The 25782-nt window shown below is 34.1% G+C and overlaps 1 protein-coding gene across 1 annotated transcript; it reads left to right on the plus strand.

Annotated features, from left to right (window-relative positions):
* Positions 1–5743: 5743 nt before the first annotated feature.
* On the plus strand, positions 5744–18649 carry LOC128204291 (receptor-type tyrosine-protein phosphatase kappa-like). Its single transcript, XM_052905703.1, has 18 exons — positions 5744–5767; positions 6301–6491; positions 6965–7047; positions 7249–7392; positions 7718–7884; positions 8146–8233; positions 8431–8495; positions 8637–8673; positions 8904–9007; positions 9370–9495; positions 14910–15058; positions 15895–16030; positions 16294–16422; positions 16733–16835; positions 17073–17149; positions 17762–17893; positions 18120–18257; positions 18497–18649. Exons 1-18 carry the CDS (start codon positions 5744–5746, stop codon positions 18647–18649), a joined length of 2046 nt encoding a protein of 681 aa, XP_052761663.1.
* The last annotated feature ends 7133 nt before the right edge of the window (positions 18650–25782 follow it).

Here is a 25782-nt window from a genome sequence, read left to right on the forward strand (position 1 = left end):
TACTATAAAGTCTAACATTTAAACCCCTTTATCAATTAGATCTTGTGCGTGGTATTTGTCATTTTAAACATGTGAACGAAATGTAATGAGATCGATCGAGTAAGAGGTAATACATTTAACAAATGCCAATAAATTGAATAAATAGCTATAGATTATATAGATACATGTTTGTCTATTTGTTCATGTATTGACTATGATATACAGTGATTATGAACTGAACATAACATTTATTTAGGCCATGCCATTTTGTAACTTAAACAGTAGTTAAGCGTCCGCATGGGCCTAGGCTTTGAGCTTCGTAGGCTGAAAAGCAAACACGTTTCGTTAACTAGAAAGAACTACATTGCAGAGTTTTGAAATCGGTCGATATTATATATGAACATAAAAAAATAACCGGTCAAGCCATTTCCAATATTCGATTGCTTGTCACGTGGAACGAGATTTAGACATCCATTAGTATTGAATGATTCAAAATATTCAAATAGTGAGAGATCTGACAATGTCGAAGTGGCATATTTGTTTAGTCTTTATGATGTTTCCTACGTTGAAACGTCGAAAATGATGCAATGTCTAGCATACATAGTAAAGTTTCATTTTATTTTCGAAATAACTTTATTGTTTTTGGGTCAAATAGATAGTAAGTTTCTGCGAACTAAGCTTGACGCTTAACAAAATAAGGAAAAGCGTATAGTCATATAAAAAAATCCGAATATCATACGAAATGGCGACAAATATAAACATTTATAAACGCATACATATGGAGCAATAACTTTTATAAATCTAACTTACATACATACAAGATATATAAATACATGTTAGTTTATATATTATTTAGTTCAAGAACGTACAATGAAACGACACATATTACACATATAACATCCTAAGAATTGGGGAGCATTAATTGATTTGATAGTACAATGTATTTTACAGAAATCGTCAGAAATTATAGATACAGTGTAAGAAGCTGTTTCTCTAAGACGAACACCAATTTTGTCCGAATACATTTGTTCTGTGTACATTTAACTGGTTTTTTTCTTATTATATCATTACTTGTCATTTTTAATGTTTAGTTGTATTACATTTTGTAAATATCATTTCTATACAGTAACACTAGTATTGCCACGTGCTTAAATTGCAGATAGTTATCCTTGTAGACACTCGTTTAACCAACAACCATTTCGCTTTGTATGATGAACTTAGAGATTATATGTATGTGCAGGGTCGGTTTCAGGATTTGGCGTTAGGTGGATGCATTTTGGGAGCGCAACTCAGAAAAGACGCCCTATTCAAAAGGAATACAGACAATACATGTTTTTAGGTTGTAGGTCGCTACGCCTGCAGACTTTTATAACCGTATATTACGGAATGCCAATAGTGCCATCGCCTGTGAATGTGTTGATCTGAAGTGCGATATTTCCTTTGGTGTTCTACGCTTCACGTCGATACTTGCCATGGTCGGTGACACCGGTTGGCTCCCAAGTATGTACCGGCGATGGCACTCTGTGTTCAGATTCTGGAACAGACTTGTGCTAATGAATGACACACGACTTACCAAAAAAGTGTTTAACGCTGATTACAACAATCATATGCATAGGAATAATTGGAGAAAAGAAATAAAGGAAATATTCTATGCAGTGGGACTTTTGACAATAAATCGTTTGACAATAAATGGGCTATGAATTAACCCCAGACAAAAGACTTGATACAATTCCATTATGCAGATGTATGGAAGAGAGAAATCGAGCACGTCCCCAAACTACGAACATATAGACTCTTCAAACCGTCATTTTGATTAGAGGATTACATAAGCCTTAACCTGAAAAAGAATGAAAGATCATAATTATGTCAATTTAGAACTTGAATTTTGCCGTTGAGTGTGAAAACTGGACGTTATAATGGGGAACCAATGGATCTGAGATTATGCAGATTTTGCCAGCAAATTTATATTGAGGACGAGAAACATTTTCATTTTGAATGCAATCGTTACAGTGATCTACGTTTGTTACACCTCAACGAAATAATTTCACGTCAACTAGTCGACCATGTTATAGACAGTAAATTATCCATTCTGATGTCCTCATACCCTCGAAAACTGTCCAAATATATTGTAAATGCCTACCCAAAAAGACGAACTATTATGTACTCTTAATGTGATATTTGATCATTTTCTAACGCTTTTGCAACTCTCATTGTATCTGTAATACCAACTTTGTTATGATACTAGTCAATCGATGTTATATACCTGATGTTACTTACATTACACTTAAGATATGGTGGCCTATGTTGCAAATATTTGTATATATGTTATTACTACTCTGTTTGAATTGCACATGTCACAATAATAAACAATTTACTTACTTACTTACAAGCACCCCTGAAACCGACATTTTGTCACATGGAGGGTTAATTCTTATATGCGCATGCGCACCGGAAGGCAATAGTACGATGATGAAAACACGACAGTACTATAATGAAAACGCCATAGTACGATGATGAAAACACGACAGTACGATGATGAAAACGCGATAGTACGATGATGAAAACGCTACAGTACGATGATGAAAACGCGATAGTACGATGATGAAAACGCCATAATACGATGATGAAAACGCCATAGTACGATTATGATAACGCGATAGTACGATGATGAAAACGCCATAGTACGATGATGATAACGCGATAGTACGATGATGAAAACGCCATAGTACGATGATGATAACGCAATAGTACGATGATGAAAACGCCATAGTACGATGATGGAAACGCCATAGTACGATGATGAAAACACGACAGTACGATGATGAAAACGCTACAGTACGATGATGAAAACGCTACAGTGCGATGATGAAAACGTGAAATCACGAAACGTCGATGTTAAAAACGCGACAATACGATGATGAAAACACGATAGTGTATCGCATTATCATCATCTGTCGTATCATCGCGTTTTCGTTATCGTAATGTCGCGCTTTAATCATCGTACTGTCGCGTTTTAACCATCGTAGTTTGCTGATTTCGCGTTTTCATCATCGTACTGTCGAGTATCAAGTTTCAGATCAACACATTCACAGGCGATGGCCCTATCGGCATTCCGGAGTATATCGGAATTAACCATCAAGCTTAGGAGCAGATCGACATAACATTTTTAACTTATGACGAATTAATGCCCGCACGGGCGAATCAACCCCAGTTCTGTTAGAACTGCGGTGATCAACGACCCAATTTACATTAACATTTACATCTAAGTTACCTAGTAATCAATCTGTTCTAAGAGCTATGGACTGTGATCTGCATATTAAGTAGCTTGCTAAAATTAGCGCTTAAGAAGTAGTCATTTTATGGTACGCGGTTAATAAAGAGCAAATAAACTGTGTATATGCAGAATAACGCAATTAAAGTTATAGAAAACGCAAATACTCTAATATCGGCTAAGTATAATAGGCAATATAAAAAGCAAAATTCGCCAAAAGTTTCAAAACGAACGCGTACCGAATCAAAATAAATACATGAATATATCTATGTTTATATTTTGGCCGGGGAATCAAGATACGTATACTATCGGTTATTAAAATTATAATCTTGGTAATTGGATTCGAACAGGTTTTTTCCCCAGGAAATTAACTCGGAGAACTCGTTAAAACCTGGAAAAAATAGATCGTATTGAAGATGCAATTAAATGCTCATTTGGCGTAAGATATAACACCAAAATATTTTATAGTATGCCTTGTTATCCTATTATCATTTTTAGTGATGGTAGTTTATTCATCATAATTTATTTTTATGTTAAAAGTACCTAAATCGGCTCTTACTTTTTTAAATTGATTGTTAATATGTTCTTACAGAATGGCTGTGCGACTCTAAAACCTGTCCGCCGTCAATTTTATATTGCCTACTGTGCATTGGTAAAATTGACCTATTAACCAATCCTATCCAGTTGGTAGAACAGTGATATTCAAGTACAGTTGGCAGCAAGGCAAATCATTTAATTGGTAGATAAACATATTTTCCTAAAAATAAAACCAATGATTTAAATTTCCTTAAAATAATGATAAATTAAATGGTTCCCTGATAATTAAACTAAAAACAAAAGAAAAGAACGAAAGTGAGATTTCATTATAATATTTTAGCCAGTTTTAGTGAGTAAATAAAGTTTAAAAGGTCGTTCCCAAGAGACTTTTAAGCCATTCTAGTCTTAAATAATGCATTTAAGTGCATTTTATCACACTGTTTCTCGGAAATTATAATAAACTTTAACACTTTTAGAGGGGACAGGTGCCAATTCCTCGCCCGTTTTAAACCACTTTTGATGTGTATCAGTAGTATTTATTTATTTAGTTATGTCCACTTTAGAATGTAATCGAAATAAACGACTAGATAGGAACATTAACGGTTATTACCATTCATAGACATGGTCACTGCCCAGTGCCATTTCTCGGCTAGTATTTAAGTTGCGGTGCACGAGGAATGGCCATTCGATGCTTGTCTTTCAGGCAGAACAGTTTCGCAAATGGATATCATTATTAAAAAATTGGCTCAAAGTTAAAATATGTTGGAGTTTGGTCCGAATAAACCTAAAGAAAAGAAGAAAGTTATATTTACTAATGAGTCTGAGAAGATACAGTTTAATTTCAATACATATTTGCAGCAAGGTTTACATATTATTGGCCTGTTGCTTGGGTGGTTCAAGAAGGGTTTACGGACGGATTGTGATTACTCGAGTTGCAAAGAGGTACTTTCTTATAGCGGTCTTATACCTGTGCAATTTTTATTTATGCTTTAGGTAAAACTTGCGATTCGCTGTGTGATCATTGCAATAATGCTGCAGGAAAATGCCTTAGTTGCCCACTACGCCACTTCCCTTTCTACAGTGGGTGTTCCCCTTGTGTTGGTGTTAATTGTTTTACATGTAGTAATGAACTTTCTTGCGAAACGTGCATCGCAGGATATTGGGGTAGTAAATGCACATTCAACTGTAGTCCAGGATGCAGAAATAACAACTGTAGCACGAATGGCACTTGTGAATGTTTAAGCAATTATTATGGACCGAGATGCGAAGGAATGTGTTCTGATCATTGCATATCAGGTTCATGTTTAGGTGAAAATGGTGAGTGTAAATGTCAACTAGGATACTACGGGGGATCATGTAGATCTCAGTGTTTAATTCATTGCAATGAATGTACAAATATTTCATCGTGTACTAAATGTGAGCAAGGCTACTATGGCAATTTATGTCTGCTCAGGTGTAATTGCAATGGTGGATCTTGTGACATTTCGTCAGGTAGATGCGATACGAAATACCCTCAATGTCCATCAAACTGCATGTCCTGTTCTGTCATAGGCAGTTGTTTGTCTTGTCAAGATATGTGGTACGGGACGTACTGCAACATGGCTTGTTCAAGTGATTGCAATGGAGGCTGCGAACAAAACACGGGTGTATGTCTTGCGTGTTATACTGGTTGGTACGGACCGTATTGTAATCTGAAATGTCCGCAAACATGTTCAACCGCTTCTTGTATGCAAATTGGACATTGTTTTTCTTGTTCTGATGGCTTTCATGGACAAACTTGTACTGAACATTGTGACTCCGAATGCAAGGTATGCAACCAAGAAGATGGACATTGTGCGATACAAGTGGATTGTCAAGTTAATTGTGAAAGTTGTATGAACAGTTCACACTGTACTACATGCAAAGAATCATTTTATGGCGAACTGTGCAATAGAAAATGCAACCAACAATGCCAAGATGGCAAATGTAATATTGGAACGGGTGAGTGCGTTTCCTGTACCTCAGGACTGAATTACGGTCGGTTTTGTAACGAGACTTGTCCAACGAGCTGTACAGACGAAGGTTGTGAGATAGTCACAGGTGCATGTTTAAGCTGCAGGAACCATGGTGTTCATGGTCGGTATTGTAATATTTCCTGTAGCATATATTGCGCAAACAAAGATTGTCGACGTGAAACAGGTGACTGTAAAACGGGATGCGTGGAAAATCGCTACGGCAATAAATGCGAACTTGAATGTTCGAGCTACTGTGCTAACATATCATCAGGCACCCTATGTGATACAAACGGAGACTGTATAGAAGGATGTATAGATGGATACACGGGACATATATGTTTAACGGGTCAGTCACTACCTTCTCACTATTTACAATTTACATCACATTTTAATCCACCAGGTCAATCAAATATATCAATAATTTTGAAATTGGATTTAACAGAACATACTATTGTATAGTAATCCACAATTCGACAATTCAGCTTGTATGGCTAACTGATTTGTTTTTGTCGTTGCTAGCTGGGATTAACAGCTCTCCTTGTTTATAAATATGATATAGAAGTCGATGAAACAACAACCACTGACAAAGGAGACGGCGATCAATCGAAACAGAACTCAACTCCTCCTATCCCGGCCATTTCTGGAGCTGTTGGCGGTGTTATAGTTATGCTAGTCGTCGCCTTGATAGTCGTCTATTTTCTTAAGAAAAGGTAAACTACACATATGACGTTAACAATGAATATAAATTATATTATGAATTACATTTAAATTGATACAAATAGCGCGAGCTTTAAGAAATAAGGACGAAATTGGAGGCATTTTAGCCAGTCCTTCATGTATTCTGCAACTTCACACTCGATAGATATAACCGCAATAATCGCGTTCCATATATGAGTGTAATAAGTAGCATGCCATATGTCATGAAGTCATTTTGTGTTTATTTTATTTGATGTTTTAAAAAAAATATTGTCAAAACCTTGATACACGATGTCGATTCTTACCTTTTAATATATATATATATATATATATATATATATATATATATATATATATATATATATATATATATATATATATATATATATATATATATATATATATATATATATATATATATATATATATATATATGTTTGCCCTTCGAGACCATACTTTCTTAAGCCAGTGATGATTCTTATTCTAGAAAGATTAAGAAGAACCAGACTCGTGAAGAAGGGGAAGAGAAAACTGTTCATGAATATCATACCATTGAAAGTATATCACCAGGTACTGCTGTTTGTGTATTCATTCATATATGTATATGGTGCTGTAAAATTATTTTATTTTTCATTATTAATTGGCAATGCTTGTTTTTCAATAAGGTTTATGTTTTGTTATTGGTATTATTTACATAAATGTATGGAAATGTTGTTTTAAGATTTATTTTCATAACTGTTACATATTTTTAATAACTGTCGTAACATTTAGAACCTTATGGAAAACGTCAGTCCGAGGGACAAACATCCATTAAATCATCTGAATTGGCAGTGGTTAACTACGAAGTCGTTTCTGATACCATTTTTCTTGGTGGAACATCGGAATCTTCCGGAGAGGAGGATGATCTCGAAATCGGTATGATAATTAAGACGCACTGATTCCTTTCTACTGATGCTAATCAGACAAGTTTAGTGCATATTGTTTGTATGAATTGTATGAACTGTCTCGTTGTGTTAAATCGTTTTTTGCACGTTTATTGGAAATTGTATACATTTTTGAAGTAGACGAACATCTTAACAAACCGTGCCGAAAAAAAGCAAATACTTACCGAATATCCAACACATTTATTTGCAATACTTTTATAAACGTCTTTAGGACAAATTGATAAACAATATGATAAAAAAATGTAGAAACTCATTCACTGATCTAAGATGACGTACTATTTTGTGGTGATATGCAGATGCAGACGAAGCAAGAAAGTCAGAGAAAAAAATGTTGAATATAAAGATGGAAGAGAACGTGTACTACATAGGAATACAGGACATAGAAAAACGAAAGATACATCTGGATGACTTAGTTTCATTTGTTACTGGAAAAACACAAGAATATTATGATGAAGAATTTGATGTAAATGTTTATCTATTCATAAATAATTGTCCTTGTTGTTTAATGCTAACATTGTCGTAAAATGAATCGTATCAAAAACAGATTTTTCTTGGAAAACGCGAAATTCTGAAACAGTGTACGTGTATTATATGTATATCTTTTATATGGGTGTTTGTTAGTTTGAACCTTTAAATAAAGTTAAGTATTTATAAAGTAGTAAAATGAAACATTACACACGTCGCCAAAATATCTACATTTATATAAAATCATTATCCTTCACAGAAATTTCCAGACGGCCTAACAAGGAGTTGTGGCGCTGCCAAATTACATAAAAACAGGGCAAAAAACAGATACAAGGGATTATATGCATGTAACAATGATTTGACGTTGACATTTTAAACTAAAACCATTGTTGATTAATGTCTATTGTCGAAAGCTCCAATTACAATAACTTTTATATAGTTTCGAAAATGCTTTTAAGTATCTGTTTACAAAAGAAACAGAGATACAACAGTTATTTTTTAAGCTTATCTGAAACAAATAATATTAGTTTCATTTGGTTTGCAGATGATGCTACAAGGGTGAAAGTGACTGGCTTTGACACCGACTACATAAATGCTAACTACATCGATGTATGTAACATAAAATTCAAATAAGGGTACTTGTGGAATGCAACATTTGAGTTTTTTAATGAACATTAAATGAAATAAATCACAAACGTATCAAGTACACTTACAATAAATATTATACTAAGTGTGATATTCTAATTGCAGGGCTTCAAGGAGAGAAATGCGTATATCGCTTCGCTTGGTAAGACTATAAATTACATACACGTAATTTAGACATTTAAATGTCCATGAAACCTTCATTGTTTCTTTCAAGCTTTGAGTCTCGTGTGATACTGTTTTAAAAGCATTGCATATCAGATACCTGTGTACAACTTCTAAAAGTGAATAAAATAAAATAAATATTTCACAAATAAATGAAAGACACAGCATGCAGAAAACTATTACTACGGTTTCAATGATTGTTATACTTAGGTCCAATGTCTAAACAGTTGGGAGACTTTGGCATGTTCTGGAATATGATTTGGCAACAGAAGGTGGAAAAGATTGTCATGGTTACCAACCTAATGGAGGAAGAGGTATAAAGCCATATGTATTGCTAATTTAACATATTTAAAAACTGGCCAGACAAAACCATGCGTTAACATGTACTTGTATATGAAACACAATATCTTATTTAAGACAACTACAAGCACCAACATTTCGAAAGCTATCAATAAATTGAAAATGGTTTTATTCACTGAATGTTTTACTCTTATTCGCTTATATGTGTGTGTGCCATATTAATGTGCATCATAATCTTAACATCAAAATTACCTGAAATCGACATACAGGAAGGGATGGGTAATATTACTGCACTCTCTAAGACGTTTGTTTACACACAGCCTTATTAATAGCAGATTCTATAGTTGGTTCTTAAATTCTTTTTCGTGTCATTTAGAAGGAGAAATGCGAGCAGTACTGGCCTCATATTGGGATCACTAAAAACTACAGCGGGGTGAAGGTCACCTGTCAGAGCGAGGATGAGTATGCAGAGTTTACGAGAAGATTGCTGCTCCTAAATGATGTAAGCTGATAAGATTTCTTTTACGTATTGTGAAACACGAAATCTTAATCCATTTTAATCATTATTTGCATTTGAAAACGAATTATGCAACATAATATGTTGTATAATTCGTTTTCAATGTATACATTTTAAGTCACAAACATTTAACACAACTTTAGAATATTAGGCAAAATAGACGGAAGATTAAATCGTACCTTAAACTACATGTAAGGCGTTCGTAAATGCTGACTTCACTTCACGCTAAACGAACACGACAAAAACCAATGTGGAAGAATGTTTATTACCTTCTCTGTGCAAATACTATAGCTTTAAATGTGTTCGTTTCCTCAATTACATGAAACACTTGATATTGATATCAATATAAACAATGCAATGAAAAAATAACGCAAATTTACTTGTTTTGAGTTTTCTTTTGAGGTTTGCTTCTTGACAAAATTACAACAAATAATGCAATTCAATTTATTTAATTGATAATTGATAAAGGCCTCCGGCCCAAGACAACATATTATACAGATACATATATGTACACAATGAGTGGAAAAGGGTTATGACAATGTTAATATTCAAACTTCTAAGATACAGCTTTACACAAATATTACATGCAAGCAAATAATAGTTGATAATAAACATGGTTCAAAAATAAATAAATAATGTTAGAACTGTCAAATAAAAGTTATTAGAATTGACTATGTGAATCAACCAAGTCTTATCAATAATTAATTATTATATATCTGTTAATTACGTATTTAGATGCTAGGAATATAATTATAATACATTTACCAATACTTAAGAGATTTTAATTGTACAACTAAGGTGTTTGTATTTTAATACTAGTATAATATGCTCAAATTGTTTGTCTGGATATACATACAATATACATTCAACAATATAAAACAACATTCAATTTAATGCAATTATATAGATATGGTGAAGAGGAATTGTTAAAACAAAAACAAAAGATTTTTACATTAAAGAACGGACACTAATGCATGACATTGTAACGCAAATATAATAACAATTGTAATTAGGTTGTTTAATGTTGTTTAAGTAAATTTACAGACATATACACATATTGATTTTCCATGATTATAAATATGAAAATTTGTAAATGGTATTGTTGAAAACAAGACTTATCTTGTCTTATTGTTATTTTACTAGAACACATGTCATAAAAAGTATATAACCTGATAAGACACAGATAGACTTATTTGATATTTGAACTGATTAACAGAACAACTATGACAACATAACCTAACGGTAAGACACCATTACTGCATGGAATTATATCCTTTACCCGACAGCCTATTCGAAACGAAAAAATAGATTGTCAATAGGAAACAATATATATTTAAGACATATATATATATATATTAATATATAAAACATTCGGCTTACTTCAACATAAAAAGTGTATTATATTGCATCAAATCATATTTATGACCTTTGTAGCATTACTATGTGGATCTCTGAGTCGAAATATTATAATATTAGGTATTAAATTCAAGACAATCTGATGGTAGATAGTACTAGATACTAAAATAGTATGGTAATTTTCAAACTTTGGTCACAATTATGAATCTAAAATAATGCCATTAATAATACATGAAATGAGGGAAACTAAATACATGACTAAAATGCTTCAACATATAAAGTACTACTACTGTAATGCTCGTGATATACCATGTATATTTCCAACTGTTAAGAAAACATTTTTTCTAATACACAACAAAAGTATACATAAAGGCACATATATAACATTATGCATTTAATTATTATCTGTTAAATACAACTTCCTATATTTCATAGCATAAAATATGAACATAGATACATTTAATACAGTTTGTTCATTTCTTGAAGACATCAGTACAGTAAATTTGTTAACAGTGGGATCAGTATAATATTTACTAGGCAGGTATTTCAACCTTAAATCATTGTAGTGTTGGCACTTAAACATAAAATGGTACTCAGTTTCTGGTTCTATATTGCAGAGTTTGCATATGCGTCTGTCCCTTGGGGTGCTTATATATCTACCCCTTTCGATTTCTAAGTCATGAGAAGAACAACGGAAACATGCCATCGCATTTCTAAATTTTCTTATTTTTACAATGTCTAAATAATTTTCATGACACAAATTATCTTTGAACAAAGAGTAATAAGTTAACTAAGGACTGTCAATAACTGCAGAACGCCATTCCTGCAAGTACTGGTCTTTCAATGTTTGTATAATACGTGATATAGACAGTTTTTCATTGTTCACATTTTGCTCTAACCACACATAGTTATAACCATTTTGACATAAAATGTTCCTTACATTGGTTACCCAATTTCTGTTGCCAATTTGGTCTTGCAAATATAATAAATCATATGCTTTCCTAACAAATCTATAATTAGGAAGTTTAATTATTCTCATCCAATATTTCAAAACACGCTTTATAGCGATAATAAACATGGGAAAACGTCCACAATCACCAAGCACCGGAAAGTTCATCGTATGTTTTGGTATGCACATATAACGTTTGCAGGCATATAGTTGTACTTGTTATGTTGGTACCATCCTTTCTGCACCCCAAATTTCTGCACCATATAACAAGATTGGGACAACTTTAGTATCAAATATTTTGAAAAATGTAGATTTATTCATTTGTCCATAGTCATATAGTCTAGATAAAACAGTTAGCAAAACTCGTTTTGATTTTAAAGCTTGATCTGACGCCATCCTATTTAAAGATAATTGTCTTGTAAGTAGTACCCCGACATATGTAAAATCATTTACAACATCTAATAACGTCCCTCTATAGTTCCACTTCTCAAATTTAGACAAGGTACCTCCATTCTTAAAAACCATAATTTTAGTTTTCTTAATATTGACATTTAAACCAAACTGATAACAAAATTCACTTAGTGCATTTAAAAGGCGTTGTAGACCACACGGAGTGTCAGCAAGCAAAGCCAAGTCATCTGCAAAGAACACAGAGTTTATCTGGGTAGTGTCTGGAAATAGCTGTATACCATTAAATGCCGGAGGTTCAATAAGCTTGATAAATTCATTTATGAAGAGAATGAATAAAACAGGTGACGCTATACATCTTGCCTCAAACCAAGAGGGCAGTTAAAACTTTCAGACAATGTTCCATGATTTGCGCGAACCCTCCCCTTCACTGACAAATACATAGCTCGAAATGAGGAATAAAGTTTTCCATGTATACCGTTGGTCGACATGACATTAAATAACTTGACTCTGTTTACAACATCAAATGCTTTTTGGAAGTCCACATAGGCCACGTATACCTTTTTACCAAGTGTAGATAATTGTTTATTAACAAGAGAATGCAATATAAATGCATTGTCGACAGTCCGCTATCCTTCTCTGAAACCTGATTGATTTTCACTTAGCCTATTAAATATATTAATGAAAAATGTAAGGCGCCTATTTATAATGCCAGTGTATATTTTGCCCATAACATTCAACAATGAGATGCCTCGATAATTGTCAGTTACATCAGGATCACCTTTTTTGTATAATGGAATAATAATTGTCTCACGCCATTGACTTGGGTATGTTCCAGTAGAAAATATTCGATTGAATAATTTTCGCAAAACAGGCAGTAAGTAATTCAGGCTATATATAAAACATTCTGGTACTAATTCATCGCTACCTCCACTTTTACCCTTTTTCATATCTCTGACATATGTTCTCGCTCTTTTTTAATTTGGTTCTGTTCTCTTCCACCACAAAACTTACATTTTAGTGACTGTCCATAGTAATACACTTAAGCACAGTCCATACAATTCTTAAAGGTGAGTGTTAATAAGCAATAACCTCAATGTATTCTGAACGTTTCTTAAAACAACGTTATTAATGAAACAAAACACACATCAACAAAAATAAAAACATTACTACAGCATGGCTCAATATCACCTGGCAGAACGAGAAAGTATGACTTAAATGTGCCGTTGACGCGGCTGCATCCAAATGCAGTACTCGAATTAGAATGTTATATTAGTATATGCACGTATTTTTGAACCAATGAAAATGGACTTTAAAGCTTCGCCTTCTGCGAGATTCCTTTCTCTGTACCGCGTTAAAGATTTAAGTCATTGTGTATTTTATGTCTTTTATGTATTAACCAGTGTGCTTTTAAATTTTCACAAACATAACCGTAGGCATCAATTCAATCAATGATTCGGATATGTCTACTCCGTTAAACCTTGAACGTCGAAACTATTCATTATGTAGTTTGACAAGGCTTAAAGAAAATATAGGCAAAATACACGGAAGTTTAAATAGTAAGCAAAACTATACTTAAAGCACCCGTAAATGCTAATGATTATTTTGACTTCACGCAACCGGAATAAACACAAAAGATTTACGGAGCGATAGACACTGTATTGAAGAATGCTTTTAACCTCCTGCGTTCAGTTGAGAGTGAAGCGATAAAATGTGTATTTCCTTTCTATTTACGTATTATATTACATTTTTAATCGATGCACCTAATGATTCTGCTTATTGATATTAATATTAATATAACCATTACAAGGAAAGATAACCAGGTTTTACTCGTTATAAGCTTCTTTATGAGTTGCTGTTTAAAAACTTACAAAATTGATACGAACTTATTCAATAATAGTAATTTTGTTGAAAGGAAGAAAGAAGTGTACAAGTTGAAGCATTAAATAAATCATACATTACAAAACACTATCCGACATAAACGTTTTCTTTGTAGAAGAATCAAGGCTGTCAAAAACGAAGTTGAATTAAATGTTTCTACCTGGAGTATACATAAATGAAAAGATTGTTAAAATACACTTGCTTAATGGAATTAAAAAAGATTCCGGTAATTTGGTCAGTCAGGGGTGTATGTGATGTGTAAGATTGTAAAGAACTATATCAAGTAAAACTTGATAGCAATATGCCTTCCCCTTGACTACGACATCATGGATGTATGGCATCAAAACACAAGAACAACACCAACAACGATCAATTGTTTAAAGTATATACAATTCATAACTATGTACCAATCTTGACAATCTCATTTTAAACAGATTCATGGCGTAACGCTTTCCTTTTACAACATAATGCTATGGAAATCAGCGTTAATGGAACGCACCGAGATTATTAACCGGAAAACATTTGATTGTTACACACGTAAGCAACAATTAACCTACTTTAAATTTATTTGAGCCATTTCAAAAATATAGGCAACATCTATGAGAGGGAGAGAGAGAGAGAGTGGCGCAAGGGAGGAGAGGGGAGGGGTCCCTAAATTATTATGTCAATAAGGAGTCCACAAAAAAAACAGGTTTTTTCACAAATAGGAATATGTGGCCTGATTCAACGTACAACACGCTAGTATGTTTAATTAATATTCGGGGCATAGATTATCAGCTGGAATACATAACAATAACTATTTCAGGGCAAATCTGAGAGGCAGCTGCACCATCTCCACTTCACGGCCTGGCCTGATAGGGGAATCCCAGAGGACGTCACAGCGTTGATTGAGTTCCGACATAGAGTGCTTGATTCTCCTGCTCATCTTGACGGTCCAACACTGGTCCATTGCAGGTGTAGATTATTTAATGTTCATTTTTTAGAACCTTTGCCCAGTTATAAAAGTACTATTTGAGAGCGTTATAAATTATTTCAAGCATATAGATATGTTCTAATTTTGTACCAGTTCGTGTCAACGAGGAATTCGAGCCAAGATAGTTCGAGCTATCGGGGCTCGACTGTTATTGCAAGTGCAAGACGTTTTTTATTGCATATTCAAGAGACCTTGCCATGTTATGAACGTCAAATATCAGAATGTCAATGTGCTGATTAAGTTAAGAAAGGTGGTTCTCATAACTGATTGCCCATGTACATGTTGATGTCCCAACTCTGCATATAAGCAAAAACGACAATTCTTGAAAAGAATATGTCCTGAAAGGAATGTTTTACAACACAATACTTTACTGGACCTTTTCAAAGAAAAACACAAAACTAGGAGGAATACAATCGCTCTCAATTGCACGAGTATTAGGTCAGACAGTGAGCAAGATTTCACAAATACTTTGTACTTGTAGGACTGTGTTTTCTTTTAACGTGTTGAAACAGAACCAGCAATAAACACGTCTAATGCTCTATTGTATCTCATTAAAAAATCATGTAAAAGGTATTGGTAAAGGTGTCCACCTGTCGCTCAAGAGGTCCTGTTTTCGACCGCCACCAGTGGAACTTTACTTGGCCTATACAATATCACACAGTATTGGTTCCCGAACAGACAGGAGAGTGATTTATATCATCTTTCAGCACTTTTTTTCAATGGAAGAGAAAATACATTTGTATAAATTAATAAATAGTGCATAGCCTTTTTCCATTTCTTACGATCGATACATGTCATGTATGGCTGTTCCTTTTAGTGCGGGAATCGGTCGAACAGGGACATATATTGCGTTAGATATTCTAACAAAGGAAGGCAATTCGAACAAGGCCGTGGAGATTCCAGGATGCATCATCAATATGAGACAGAACAGGCCAAACATGGTCCAGACAGCGGTAGGTTGATATTTAAAATCCATGAACCACAAAGAACGTAACGTGAGTGACAAAGTAATAGAAGAATGCAGAAATATAGAAAAGTACAGAAAATATCAATACAAACTGCGTTCTTACTTTTTGTCGTACATTAAAAGTTTTGTGCTATATAGTTGTAACTCAGTTATGCACGTCTAAACGATATACCTATTGCATAATTGCTGGATATTTCCTGTCCTCTTTGCAGCCATGAATATATAAGTGTTTTTTTTTTCTGATTTCAGGAACAGTACGAGTTTCTACACCTTGCCCTGGTTCACACCCTGTCTTTTAACTGTGAACAGATACCAGGAAAACAGTTTCAGGACTACATGATCGAGACCAGCAAAGGCGATCTTATCAGGCAGTTTAAGGTAACGGAATGTGATATTTACTCAAACTGTGTATGCGTATCAATATACAGTTCTGTCAATAAGTAGTTTTAAACCGAAAAACACAAAGCGATGTTCACTTGGTATTTAAGCGTATTTATTATTTATCCAGATATAAACAGTCAAACGAAAGTAATTTTCCCACCGATTAGGCTTAATTTGATAGTTATATTTAAAATGTATTAGTATAATGTTTCTTTGAAACAGATGTAAATGCATATATGCCCCGAACACATATGTATCTACTTAGAACGCAAACAAAATGGCTATGTAAAGTATTTCTCCTTTGTAGAAAATAACGGAAACTCCCCACGTTCACACTGACGATGAAATCGTAGCTATAGAACGAAACAAGTCTGAGAAAGGAAGGAACAGAAGCGGAGCAGATATTCCAGGTACAAGTTGGTAAAGAATATCGTGTACCCATTACCATCTTTATGAAATACCCAAAATATATCTACAAGCCATACGTATCGCAAAGTACGCTTCAGCTCTGCTGACCTAATAACATAACCAGTATAACTGCGCGATGTTGAAATGACGTTCGGTATTGAAATAGTGCGCTATTGAAATGTAAAATGTAAAATGATGTTTACTAAAAAGTAATAAAATAAATGGGTTATTACTTTCAGGCGATGAATACCGCCCTCGACTTTATCTGGGAATAAGACATGGAGATTCAGACTATGTCAACGCTGTCTTTGTTCATGTAAGCACAGTAAGGGTATATACATATTATTATTTAACATTTTCATAGAACATAATCAAGTTCAAAAAGGCTCTTATTTAACATTTTCTCTCATAAACGGTAGTTTCTCCAAACATTAACAGCCAGTTAAAGCTGCTAAATAATTACGTTATGAGAACCTTCGTTTGAATATCCTATTCTTATTGCTTAAAGTTGCCCTCTCACAGATTGAACGTTTTGACAACTGTTTTATTTTTTGTCTTGGAACGAGCGACCTTTTGCGAAAATCCATGGAAACAAGTTATATGAGACTGCTGACAAAAACAATATCGCAGATTTTTATGTTTAAGTTCCAAAACTGATGTCAGGGACGGTTTAAGCCATAAAACATAATTTTCGAACGGAAATATGAAAATCTACGATCTGATTTTTTGTTTGCAATCTTATATCATTGGTTTGCAGATATTTATGCAAACATTTGCTCTTTCAAAGGCAAAAATTAAAAAGTTGTAAAAATGGCATATCTGTGAGAGTGTAGCTTTAAATCAAAACATTCATACCGTTACCTTTAACTGCAGTAATATGTTCGTGTATCGTGTTTGTCTATCGCCGTACATTCAATTTCATTTGCAGGCGTTTCCAGCGAAACGGAAATACATTGTCGCCCAGTCTCCGATGCCAAATACTGTACAGGGTTTCCTGACTTTGGCATACCAAGAAAATTGCTCCTGCATTGTCAGCTTTGAGCAAAGTGACGGCAAAAAGGTACGATTTAGAAAATACATATATTCCTGTCATTTTGTCAAAAGACTGTAGTGAGTCAACTCAATGATATAACATGATATGCACATTTCTCTCTTGATCCTGTTTTATTTCAAACACGATCAATTTCATTTATCTCCTACTGTAGAAGATATTCTTTGTATACGTCTTAATCAAATCCTTATTAACGGCATTTCATTAAAAACGAACTTAACATTATTTCCACCAGGATATAGGTGAATATTATCCAGCGGACAATCAAGTGCTCAAGAAAGGTCAACTGTCTATTTCATGTGAGAGGGATAAAGTCAAGAACGAGTACAGTATCCAGAAATGGCTAACTATTGAGTTCAAGGGAAGCACACAGGTTAGTTTAATATCAATATCACACATGTAACTGAATTAACATCATTTGTAAGAAGATTACTTGTGGGGGTTTTAAAACAATAAAGTAATTTCGGCGTAAAAATGTAAGGGATGCCATCAAGAACAAAGAGTAGTTTTGAAACTTACTTTGCTTTTATTGAACAGTTTAATGTATTATATTGATTTTGTTTAATGAACGTATGCTTTCATATATGATTATAGCTTTGGTTTTTGTTACAGAGTGAAGGTGGCAAGAGCACATTGCGACACTTTGAGTTTACAGACTGGAACCAGAATGGAAATATTCCATGCAGCCCTGCTTACTATGTCTCATTTCTGAGAGATGTCAAAAAGGCATCGTCCAATGGGCCTGTTCTTGTCCACTGCAGGTAGTACAAATTCAAGCTTTGTAACCCATGCGTTCTCGTTGGATTTTATACACTTTTTTAACTATCTGGATTGCGGGATTTCGGACCAAATATGATTTCATTTGAACTAACATTCACTTTAATCAATCTAATATGCTATATTCATCAGGGATGGTGGTAGTAGGAGTGGGCTGTTCTGTGTTATGGAATTCCTCTTGGAGAAAATGGTAGTAGAGCACGAGGTCAGTGTGGTAAATGCCGTCAGGAGGGTCAAAGCCAGGAGACCCAACGCAGTGGCCAATCAGGTTAGCTAACCATTTAATTGGTTTTGATTTCGAATTAACATATATCTGAGCTTAATACAAGTGCGTAGTATGCCCATTAACGAAAGAGTCAACATAATTAAATTAAATATATATGTACATATATGTTTGGTCTTTTTTAAAACCCTCTTTCTTTGGCAAATAGTAAGCTTACTATAAGCTAAGTATTCGCAGGGAATAACGATGACAACCCCGATACAATTAAGTAGTGTACAATATGATATATTCAACTTGATATCCTTTACAAACAATGCAAAGAACGGTGAGTCATAGCTTACTCTACTGCATGTAACCAATGTGTTTTGATATTTTCTATTTGTAGGCACAGTTCGACTTCTGCCATAATTGTGTTCAGGAGTTCGTCCGCTCGTTCAAAACATACTCCAATTTCAGCGAAGATATATAAATTAAATTTGGATTGAAAAACAATATTAAACTATCTTGATTTGTTATCTTGTCGTCAATTGTTCATATGTCTGTGTTTGTTTTTAAATTGCATACCATTGTGTAAAGTTCGGGGCACTTCAATTTTAGCGGTTCCTACAATATAATTATTCCAAGTTCAAACAGCCAACACAATTGTCTTGGCTATATTTAGAATATGTAATTCAAACAGATATTTGGGGTCACCGCTCCAAGTAAGCCCACATTTATGCTTGTACTAAAATTATTTTTATTAACTCGTTACCAACTGGGAAAGCTAAAATGGTATCTACTCAAAATTACTGAACATACTGTTTCAAATCTAGTTATAACTACACGTATATTAGCTACTACTACTACTATTGCTGCTGCTGCTACTACTACTACTACTACTACTACTACTACTACTACTACTACTACTACTACTACTACTACTACTACTACTACTACTTCTGCTGCTGCTGCTGCTGCTGCTGCTGCTGCTGCTGCTGCTGCTGCTGCTGCTGCTGCTGCTACTACTACTACTACTACTACTACTACTACTACTACTACTACTACTACTACTACTACCACCACCACCACCACCACCACCACCACCACCACCACCACCACCACTACTACTACCACTACTACTACTACTACTACTACTACTACTACTACTACTACTACTACTGCTGCTGCTGGTGCTGCTACTGGTGCTGGTGCTGCTGCTACTACTACTACTACTACTATTTTACGTGTAAAATCAAACAAATTGTTTCGTTTGTACATCATATGAACGTTTCTTATTTGGATTTTGTTAAGCTGTAGTTATGACCCTACCAGATCGGCTTTATCTATTCACAGATATGTTATAGTTATACACACGTTTCTGCATTCATCTGCTTTATTCTAATTCTAAGAATCTGAGCGTGTTTTCTTTTTGTATAAACTCAACAGAATGTTTAAGAACTTCTGCAACACGTGAATAGTTTCCTTCGTTAATTGGAATATGGACACATGTATCTATATTGAAGAGTTGAGATACTTTTCTGTATTGCTCATAACTACCCAGGACGTTCACAATTTCGAATACGCTAAGGACTGGTTCCGCACAAATGACAGGCTCTGGTATTGTAATAAGTAATGTAAAACCGCCTATTAACTGTCGCTTTGTTTTGCTATTTTCTATTGATAACATTGGGCTTTGTGATGCATTTGCTTTGAATGAGTGTTGTACTGAATAAAAAAACCTTTATATTGGTTGTGTAAGATACTTGTTAATGCATCAACATGCGGACTGTTGTGGTATGGATTGTATGAAACTAATCGAATTGACACATTGGGTTAGTTCAACCGACCAACGTCATATTCTCTTTATATTGTAATTATACAACAAATGAAATAGAAAGGTTACCACTCGGTCGTGGGCTCCAAACGTAGCAACTTTAAACAACTTCAGCAAATGAATAATATAATATAATAAAAGCATCTATGTTTTTTAACAAATATAGTCAAAAACGGACACTATTGAGCACAATACATTTTATTGTTTGTTAAAACAGTGTTTGTGGTAAATGTTTAAATTAACATCCTGTGTAATGTTCAATGAATAACATTTACATCGTATCAATGCGTCATATAAACTGACAAATAAGCAGCATCCCACACACAATAAGGGGCTGTAAGACATACACTTGCTTTTCTTGTGTTATCAACTATTTCAATTACTTAAATTTCGGAAGCAACTCTTAAAACTTTATGATGATACCTTAAAAAATTCATAAGAAATTTAGACAACCAAAAAACATTATATAGACATTGCAATGACACGCATACTTATATAATATATAATACAACTGACTTAATAGTTTAGTTAGTCTCCGAACAACGTGTCCTTATAAAAAATAATATATTGAAATTTGATGATTCATTCAGAAATGTTCACACGACAAGACAGTGCAAGATGTGTATTATCTATTATTTGATAAACGTACACCGATTAGATACACCCTCGAATAAATACGTGCATGTATTCAGCAATCAAGTGCATTCACTTGCAACACGTATTAAGCGTTTAATTTAGTAGTTATGTGATCAACAAAACATACGTCGAAACATAGGTTAGGCAAACGATTGTTTCCGGATCACGGGAGCATTATCGTGGATCAACAAAATCATACCTGTCGAGGAAAATGATGCCGAGAAAATCAGATAAAACAGTGAAACAAAACGTGATTGATAAAAAGACGCGAAACAACATATTACTTGTTCAATTTTCTTTATTTTGTCTATCCAATCCCTCAAACCACCCTGTTAGATGACCATCATATGACACCCTTCTAAAATTACGGCATACGTGGGACCAAAAACAAAGGGATTAAAAACAAGCCGTTATGGCTGAAAATGCTGTTCCGCACATGCGCATGCACATTACCCTCCATTGACGAATCGTGCTAATAACAAAATATGCCGTGAAAATGTTCATGATTTCGTTAAAGATTTCGCATATTATGCTTTAGTACACTGAAAAAACATCAACTGTATATACTGTAAGTATTTATGTTTATTTTTTCATAGAACTTTTGAGTTTTTCTAGGTTTGTAAACATATTTTAAGACAATGTAAGTCTTCGTCTTCTTCAAAATATCGGCTTTGCTTAAATTTTAAAGGTTGATTGTATATTGTATATACTTCCACATTCGAATATAAATATGTGCAACTTATCTGAGTTATGGCATAAATATGACAATGCTTGACATTATTGTACACTTTTTAACAAATTTAATCTAAATATGAACTGTCAATTATGATTTGAAATGTGGTTGGTTTTGGAAATTGTGATACTTTTCTAAAAACTCTGCGCCACACTGGTGACATTGTATTTTCATTCAAATTGTTTATGTATATTAATATACTTTCATCATAGTTTTGACATCATTTTGTAAGTAGCATGCTAATAAATGTTAATGCATTCTTTTACTAAGTAAAAATATTGCTAAATTTGTGACTTGAAATTTGTCATTTATTTTTTGTCAAAATAGGCATCGGATGATTGCTGCCTGGATGATGACATTTGTATTTCATTTCATGTGTTATAATACATATATGTGGCAATATTTAAATGATAAAATGTTGAGGTATATATCTCGACCAATATATGTGATAATATAGTAACATTATACCACTATTAACCCATACAATTATCCGAATATATTTGGTCAAACCGGAAGCAAAATTTCCAAAGAACATTTCGTTTTTTGTTATAAAAGCTGTTACCATCTTCAATGAACTGATTTTAAAAACAACTTGGCGAAAGGGGGAACCATTACTTCGGTGACCACCTTTATATATCTCACAGACATAACGTTACTGTAATTGTTTTTCGATTTTTCTTTCTGGTCAAGCAATGTTATACATTTTCCTAGTGATTTCGTCCACGCTCGTTTCGTTTTTCCTAGCGACATTGAAGTAAGAGTGACATTTCAATGGCAATTATTATCTTTCTGAGCTGTACCATGTAGTTTTTAATATATTCTGTTCATAAATGTTACAGCATCATTACATGAAAAGGTTTCAAGAATTGCGCTTGATATATGGAATTTGTTGATAACTTTATATATATTATGATATACAGTCAATCCTGTATTAAGTGGCCACCCTTGGGAAATGATCAAAGTGGCTGCTTAAGACAGGTGGCCACTTAATCCAGGTTTGACATTTCTGCCACTTTAGCTTTATTCAGAGATGGAGTATGTATCTTAACCACCACCTCACACCACAATCAATAACATCTGTATCAATATTATTGAAGAAGATTGAATACAAATACATTTGTATAGATAAAATAACTTTATTTCAAATTAATGAATAAAATACATTAGATAAATGTTAATACAAGGCATAAACAAAACACACTACATATCAGTCTACACATTAACACAACTACATGTACATTCACAATTTTAGTTCACTTTTTAAAGTAGTCCGTACATTAAATAAATGTTGATGCATAGCATAGCATAAATAAAACACACCACAAATCAGTCTACACATTTACAAAACTACATGTGCATACACATTTCCTGTAATTTTCCTCTGTCTTTTTGCATTTGGATTTCCAATGCTTTCATATTCCGCCACAATTTCATGCTTACGCGTTAGTAAGAAATTAATTTGAGTCCGTCCACAGTTAAATTCATTGGCAACACTTCTTGCACTACGGCCGTTTTCTAATAACTTTATACACTCGACACGTTCTTTTAGAGTCAAGCACTTTCGATTAGTCTTTTTTGCGACAATAATCAAACTTTAAAAAAAAATATCAAGAACAATGCATTGTAAATTTTTGTTCGTAGAAATAAAAATCCGTGCACTTTGAAAAATAATATAAAAAAATCGTAACTCGTTTCACGCCGCTGTGAATTCATAATAACCGGTGTTTTTGTCGGTATTTAATAATTTACCTCTGAATTATTTAATTATCGTATTAATTGTGTCATTAATTGTGTCAATTCTGATCAAAACATTCGCCGACGTGTAATAAACATGATTTCTCGATGAGAAAACACGCATGACAATCGTGTGATGCAATATTCATTTTCATTGGATGACGGAGATACCCGAGGCCGTCGTTCTTTTCCGTAAACTACTGTACGCAATTAAAGCTGTGTATTGAAAAAAATTATAAGCGAAAGTGTCAGTGACAAGGGATTAGTGGCCGCTAATTAGTGAATATATGGCTTCGTGGGGACAAAAATTAGTGGCCGTGGCCGCGTTAGACAGTTGGCCGCTTAATGCACGTACATTATATAGTAAAAACGTACGGGGGGAATTTGGAGTGGCCCGTTAAGACATGTGGCCATTTAAAGCAGGTGACCGTTCAACCAGGTTTGACTGTATTTAATTCATGGATTGTTTTATCATTGCTGGATTTATATTAAGCTGTTCTTCCGCCGAAAAGAAAACGTAAATACTCTGTGAATCTTCATAATCATTCCAAGAAGAATATAAGCACGTGAAGCTGGTGGGACATTTAAGCGACTACAATTAATTTTAAATCAAATTCAATCTTTTCTTTAAATGATAATCGATAAGTTTAGTTAAAAAAAAATTCATACGAGCTGGGAAAAAGATAATTATTGATGTTCTCAGCTTCGAGTAATTATGTCTGATTTTATGTTTAAGTAGATTTGAGTACTCTTTTACAAAAAGATGCGAATACTAATCTGTTGTATTTTTGTTCGGCACAATAGTTACCCAGAGTTAAGGATATGTTTTGAAACCAAAACCTTCAAATTCAACATTTAACCAAACGAAAGCAAAATTCTTTATCTTTCAAATCATTCATGTTTTGTGAAGAGATCATGCAAACAATGGATACAATAGACGTGTTTTACAAACAACACCGTCCGAGTTTTCCATCTAAGTTATATATTTATTCGTGAACCGACATTTTATAGCTCGCTGTATGTAAAATTAAGAAACTTCTTCTGATCTTGCCCCTAATTGATGCATTTCAATGTTTGATTCATGAAAGAGTCCCTAAACTGTACACAATATTCACAAAGAAATTGTTTCTTCTGATCTATGGGATTCTCTGAGATTTTTCCGTCTGCATCTCCTGATCCTATGACTGCCTCTTTATCATTACCAGAGCTGTCTGAACTTCAGTTGTAGACGTTCTCGCCTGAAAACAGAGCTTGTTTGGCGAATAGCTGGCAGGTTCATCGTTGTACTTCTTTTTGGTTGCACATACTGTGTTTTCGGAAGCTTCTGCCCTTTATTGGCCTTCTCTATTCTATGAATCTTCAACTTTCCTTCCCTGCAACCAGCGTCACCTTTCCAATGGCCTTAGTACTGTTTACCATTAGTGTCATTGGTCTTGTCCTGTGTGCTCTGAGGTTCTTGTAAAATCCAAACACTATCCGGGATTTGTTGTATACCCGTTGGCAATTCATAACCAATTCAAGTGGCGTTGACACCTCTCTTCCCCGTATAAGAATGTTTGGATTCATGTTTGTCGGTTCGTGCTCTACGTATTTGTATATACCAGTTTCGATGATGCTCAATCACATATTGGCTTAACATAGTGACAATAGTCCTGTTAAACCGTTCTATCAATCCGCCTGACTGTAGGTGATATGATGTAGTTCGAGTTTTTTTCGATGGAAAGAAGTGTGCACATCTCAAAATTTACTTTTCCCTCGAATTGTGTTCCCTGGTCAGAATGAAATTTTGTTCAAAACACCAAATCGTGCTACTACTTCCTCCACTAGCAACCTTGCTACAGTTTCTGCTTTCTTGTTTCTCATGGCGAAAATTTCTGTCCAAGTTGAAAAATAGTCCCCGGTGACCAATATATACAGAGGTCTCTGTTCTATTTCCGGTAGAGGCACCAAAATTTCCAAAGCTAGTCTCTCAATAGGATTTC

The sequence above is a fragment of the Mya arenaria genome, chromosome 10 (assembly GCF_026914265.1).
Source record: "Mya arenaria isolate MELC-2E11 chromosome 10, ASM2691426v1".
NCBI lineage: Eukaryota > Metazoa > Mollusca > Bivalvia > Myida > Myidae > Mya > Mya arenaria.

What these genes read in the sequence shown, in the direction of transcription:
- LOC128204291 (XM_052905703.1), top strand. Translation starts at nt 5,744, where the DNA reads ATGGCAAATGTAATATTGGAACGG. An exon ending in ATCTTATCAGGCAGTTTAAG is followed by an intron (nt 16,423 to 16,732) that starts GTAACGGAATGT and finishes TCTCCTTTGTAG; the next exon opens with AAAATAACGGAAACTCCCCA. An exon ending in AGCAAAGTGACGGCAAAAAG is followed by an intron (nt 17,894 to 18,119) that starts GTACGATTTAGA and finishes TATTTCCACCAG; the next exon opens with GATATAGGTGAATATTATCC.